Here is a 6,000-nt window from a genome sequence, read left to right on the forward strand (position 1 = left end):
GCTAGCTAGAGTAGCCCTGTGTATGTCACACTCGTTCCCTTACAGCATTTGTTTTTTTGTTTTTTTATTTACATATGTTCCCATAATGTAGTTTTTCGTATTTGGGTCTATAAATTCCTCGGTCATTTGATCGGTGGTGCAGTTTGTAATTAATTTGTGACATGTCTAATCACAGCCAATGGCCCCTGCAGTGCTGAATATTATCATTATCCTCCACCTCTGCTGCTCCACCTGTGGTGCCTTAATTGATTAACTATGTTTGCCCTGATAATAGGCTGCTTATTAGACTGCCTGTTGCCACGGGCAGGACTGCAAGGTCACCGAGGCAGATGTGCCATGGACCCTGTTTTTTGTTTTTTTTTTGTCAGTGCTCCAAATTCCTTTTATTCTTGTATTTGTCAGGAACCTGTTTTTCTCAAGTTGGCAAGTGACAGCATCAATAAAGCCGCCTTCAGGTGAAGGAGAGCAGGCTACTTGGAGCAGATTGAGAGGCAGATTGTCCACTTGGTCGTGAGCCAGGACCAGCATATTGGAGACAAATCAGAGACCTCTTATCCTAAACTACAAGGGACACGCTGTCCTCTGTGTCTGTCAGCATTATAATCAATAAGTGCAACTCTACAAACGTGTTCTTACCTCTTCCCACTGGTGAATGTAGCGTATTAATCTGGAGAGCCTCAGCAGCCTCAGAAGACTTAGGATCTTGGTAAAGCGGACAATCCTCAGGGCCCGAGCCGTCTTGTACACCTCCGAGTCGATCCCTTTCTCCACTATGAGGAATATGTAATCCACCGGGATGGAGGAGATAAAGTCTACAATAAACCAAGTTTTTAGGTACTTCTTCTTTATAGTTTCAGGGTCCAAAATGATGTCTGAGTTGTCCTCGATGATGATTCCAGTGCGAAAGTTGAGCACCAGGTCCATGAGGAAGAAGGTGTCGGAGACAACGTTGAAGATGATCCAGGGCGTTGTGGTTTCATCTTTGAAAAAAGTGATGCCCACGGGGATGATGATCAGGTTGCCCACCATGAACAGCAACATTGTAAAATCCCAATAGAACCTGAGTCGTTTGGAGTGGTGAGCAACGCCGGGCGTGCCACAGTGAGGGGAAGAAGAGCGAGACAAACACAGAGTCAGATTAGGCAAGAAAAGAAAAGTTATAAACTCAGGATGGAAAACCAGGAGCAAAGTGCAATATTTAATCGTTCCCTGCCTAGAAATGCAAATATTTATGATTAGTAAAGCTAACTTAGTAGCTGCTCTCACCAAGCATAACATTATGACCACTTAAATGGACCAAATAACAATGATTTTCTACTTGTCGTCGCACTTGTGAGTGGTAGGATAAATTATTTAGCATGTTATCCTCAAAGATGTTGAAAAATATAATCATTTGAGCAGGATCCATAATGACCAAACTGTGACGGCTACACAGCTGGGTCAGTGAGAACATCTACAAAACTGCAGCTCCTGCACAGTGTTCCCAATCTACTGCTATCAATATCTAATAACTTTGGTCAACGTAAGGAAGAGTGGTGAGTCCGTCACAGGCTCACTGATGCACTTGGGAAGCAAAAACTGACTTTTGTGGTCCAATGCAACAGATGAGCTACTGTAGCTAATAATGCTCAGGAAGTTAATCCTGCTTCTGACAGAAAGAATGCACATTGTGTTGCAGTCAATGTGCCTGTATTGGTCATAATGCCATGCTTGATGTATGTATTTTATTATGCATAGTAGTTAAGTAATGAAATAACTTTAAATGGGAAAAATTTAGTTTTTTTCAGTCTTTATCTGATTTTTCCAATGATTTTAAAGTAAGTACATTCTGCTTCACCTAACCTTGATTGTTTGTTTGTTTGTTTTTTTACATTGTCATCGTTCACCTTCTCTGCTGCCAGAAAATTGCACAAGTTTTTATTTTTATTCTTATGTTTGTAAAATGCAGCACAGGAGGGAGAGACTTTATTGTTCTTTTCTTGGTTAATAACAATTTCTAAGTTTTTCTGTCTGAGGCCTGACCTGCTGGTTACAATTTCGACCAGTTGCATTTCACTAATGTCTAACACACAAATAAAGACAAAAAGGAGGGCTTCGGCTCGTTTGATAGAGATAGTCCTTCTGATTCCAACTCAAAAAGGAAGAAATTGCAAGTTTATCTCCATATAAGCAACAAAAGCACAACTCACACCTTCAGCTGATTTTCACCAAGTAATAAAATGTCCTTCAAAGCACATCTGCATGTGTTTAAAGACTGAATCCTGTACTGTCTGACATTTTGATGCGTTTAATGGAATGATTGTCTGGATTTGACCTGCCAGTTAACAGGCAAAAAAGTTAATTAAGTGAAAACTGTCCCTTTTCAATGATTAGTCAATGGATTGGTGCATCTCTGGAGTCATCTTCATTGCATGTGTTTTATTGTGTTTTATTTTCGGAACTCAATTGATAAAATAGGTAGAATAAATTTTAAAAAGGCATAAACTAAGTAGGTTTCTTAGGGAAATGGACAGAATAGAAAGCCCTCCTGGTAGCAATCAAAGATATAAACCAGACTGATTGTTCTTCTTTTGTTGTTTTTGAAATAGGCCAAACTTTTTTTTTTTTTTTCCAGTAAATTAGTGTCTTAGCGTTGCCAATGCTTCCTTTAAAAAATCACATTTAACTCTATTGCTTTTGTTACAATTATATAGAACAGACGTAAACACTTAAATGAAAAGTTTGGTGAAAAAACGGCAAGAAAAAAGGGAAAAGCAGTCAGAAAAACGCAGATAAAAACGTTTAAAAAACTATTATCAGTTGCCCAATGTCTGATGTCAATAGAGCCATGTGATTTACAACATTTTACCATAATTAAACATCAATTTAGAACAAAGCAGCACAACTAATAGGGGGGGGGAACTGGTAATCAAGTGTTGCCAGAATGAGTTTAGTTTATTTTATCAGGCAAATCGCGTAAATAGTGGTGATGTAAGGGTCTGGAGATGGGGATGGAGGAGAAAAGGCGTGAGGTTTCAGCCCGTCAGAGGAAGCTCTGCAGGACAGGTGCAGCGCTGAGTCATTACACTGCGACTTATGCAACAAGCTCTGCTTCCTGCAAAATAAATACACGCCACGAAGATAATATTTGATGCAACTTTGCTGCTGAGCCTTAATGAGAATAAGAAACGGCGTGAGAGGCGGGGAGAAGGGGGCGAGCAGCCGAAACGTCTCATTGTGTGGGTGTGAGGGATCTCTTAAGTGACTCGTCATCGAATTATATCCGGACAGTTGTTTTCAAGTTTGGCTTTTAGTGCTCATCTGACTCGGCGTTATGTGATACAAGTGGGCCAAACATGAATGGTGCCGAGAAAGAAGGAGGGGAGCTGTCCACTCCCTGTGGTGCTGATCCTCAGCCGGGTTTCAGCCCACATTAATAAAACCCGCCGCTTTTCTAACCCCCAATACCTTTCATCAAATAAAACGCGTTCACGGGAGGACGTTAATCACACAGAGCGCTCTTTCTATCCAAATATATATATATATATATATATTTGAATAACGAAATAGCCGCTGGATCTCCAGACGGGGTTCTCCGCAAGTCAAACAGGGCGCATCCATCGATAAACGGCAGCATCCCGGAGTCATTCGGGCGGATCTGTCTCCAGCGAGCACGCTTGGGTTTTTTCTTTTTTTTTTCGCACACTTGGCTCAAGGTGACATTCCGTTACTGAGTGCATCGCGTAGACACATGCATGCACTCCCATCTACCCTACATCCTGTCAGCACGGCTCCTGTCGCAGAGCCGATGTTACCGCGATCATTAGCCGCCTTCTTATTGCAATAAAGACATTTTTTTTTTTTTTTTTTTTTTGCGTGATGAGCAATAAATCTCGTCGGAGCGCTGCCTTCTTTGATGAATGTGTGTGAGCGTCGGGCTGTGAAAAGTCGAGATGTAATAGCAGGCCTGGCTTGCGAAAACACCCCAGACAAGCTATTGTTCCGACTGCAACAGGATTTGTTTACAACCTTGAGAGGACACTCTTCGCTAAAGTGCCTGACAACAGGTTGTTTCGTGGGGTGGTGGGGGGTATGTGCTGTTGACGGCGTCTCTTTGGTAAATTGTATGCAGATACGTTTGAAATGCCAAATCAGCCGCAGGTAGCGCTGGACGGTAACAATGCATGTGTTTCCTGCGCTTCCACTGCACTCAGGTGTAAAGTAAGTTGTAGATGAGGACCTTTGCGGGCCTCTCATCGCTTCAACCAATGGCAGCCCCGTCTCTTACCTGAAATCGCTATAAGGGTGTATAATCCAGTTTCCAGCTGATTTTACCCTCTCCTGCTCCTTCTCGACTGCTTTCTGACTGCCATACATGCGCAGGGAGAATTTGTTAACTCCAGGCTGCAGCATGCTACTGAACTGCCGCTGCATGAAGCTGGCTTGGCTGCCCCGAGGTTCTGCATCCTCGGCGGCCACAATCGGCGGTCCATCCTCCTGTTTCTGGAAAGTTACAGAGTTCCTCGGCTGCTGGGTCTGAGTCTGGGTCGGGCCGTGCAGCGAGGAGGAGGCTTTCCGGCTCGGCGCGTTGGAGAAGGACACCTTGGAGTCCTTTTTCTCGGGCACACCGCTGGACACGGGGGTGGCGCCCGGGTTGGCGCTCTCCCCTCCTTGCCCTCCGGTTAGAGACCCGCCTGGCGTGATCGAGCCGTCCATACTGGCGGTGGTCGAGTTACAGGCTCCCCGCTTGGCAGCGCCTCCGTCCTCGGCTCTCCCCGATCCCGCTGTCTGCTTCTCCTGCTTGGGGATTATTGAGCGCAGGCTCCCGGTACCTGAGTCCCTTCTGCATTCTCCGTTTTTGTTGCATTTCATGCTGGATGCTGGAGCGACTCCGCTGCGACCATCACCCGCTGTCGCGTTGGAAACCTCTACCCCGACCGCAGATTCCGACGCCTCCGCCCCAGACGCTCCGCAGGTCTCGCCGCGTTGGGCAGCATCGCCCGGACAGGGTGTCTCGGTCGCTCTGGAGGCAGCAGTGGGCCGTGAGGCGGAGGGAACGTCCTCTGTGTGCGTAAGGCAGAGCTCCTTGTTGGAGTTTCTCCTGAAAGCCGAGGACGCGGCTCCCCCTCCTGGCGTAAAGTTCTTCATCCTGATACTGCCGCCTCCTCCTCCTCCACCACCTCCGCTGCTGCCGCTCCCCCCGGCTCGGCGCAGCCGCGGATGCTGAAACCTGGACTCCTCTTCTCCTTCCTCCGTCTCATCCATCACGACGTCGCTGGTCAATCCGGGCTGGCTACCGCTGGCTGCGCCGGGGTTCAAGCAATTCTGTCCGCTGGGGCTTCTGGAGCATTTGGATGGGGCTGCCTTGGGTGCGCTGATGCGGCTGCACCCGCTGCCGCCCACCGCCTTCTTTTTCACGGTGGCAGCAGACGCCGGTGAGACCTCATTCCTGTCCATGACATTGAGCGTATCGAGTTTTGCCTCCAATTATCTTTGAGAAAGGCCAGCCAGCGAGGGGTGGGGAGGGGGGGCGGGGGATGCAGAAGAAAAGGGACAGTGGGAGAAAGGAGGGACTAAGAAAGGGAGGGTTGGACGTGACTTCTTTCTTCTTTTTTTTTTCAAACTATTGCACTTCTCCCCTCGGTCACCTGTCCACAAAGCACCATTCTAAACGAGCCGTTTACCGAAATCTAGACTAATTAGAACTACAGGTAGATCCTGCACAGATCACCGAACTTTAAAGGAGGTTTCCAGCTCACGCTTGTCTCGACTTAAAGATTGAATGCGAACCTGAAAGAATGACCTGAATACATTTCAACATATAACCAGCTAACAAAAAACCGCTGAATCAAAACGTGTTAATGAACGTTCACATTAACTCGTTTTTTTACCCCCGTTTTTGACTATAGCAATTTCCTTTGGTCGATGGTACCCCAGGCATGTGTTTAGCGCCCTCTAGGGGCTACATCTCTCTATTCTGACCCAAAGCAGATGGTCACAAGCAGAAGCGTAAGGAGAAGG

The 6,000-nt window shown here is 46.3% G+C and overlaps 1 protein-coding gene across 1 annotated transcript in view; it reads right to left on the reverse strand.

The window, feature by feature from the left end:
- The window catches only part of LOC102218084 (potassium/sodium hyperpolarization-activated cyclic nucleotide-gated channel 2-like), a 41,419-nt gene extending 35,941 nt beyond the window's left edge, over nt 1-5,478 (reverse strand). Inside the window, exons 1-2 of the mRNA XM_023335703.1 lie at nt 4,268-5,478; nt 637-1,060 (exon numbers count right to left, since the gene is read on the reverse strand). Coding sequence (XP_023191471.1) covers nt 637-1,060; nt 4,268-5,436 — 1,593 coding nt within the window. The 5' untranslated portion in view covers nt 5,437-5,478. The remainder of the gene's footprint in view (nt 1-636; nt 1,061-4,267) is intronic.
- Nucleotides 5,479-6,000: the final 522 nt, after the last annotated feature.

This window comes from Xiphophorus maculatus, chromosome 6, assembly GCF_002775205.1.
Source record: "Xiphophorus maculatus strain JP 163 A chromosome 6, X_maculatus-5.0-male, whole genome shotgun sequence".
NCBI lineage: Eukaryota > Metazoa > Chordata > Actinopteri > Cyprinodontiformes > Poeciliidae > Xiphophorus > Xiphophorus maculatus.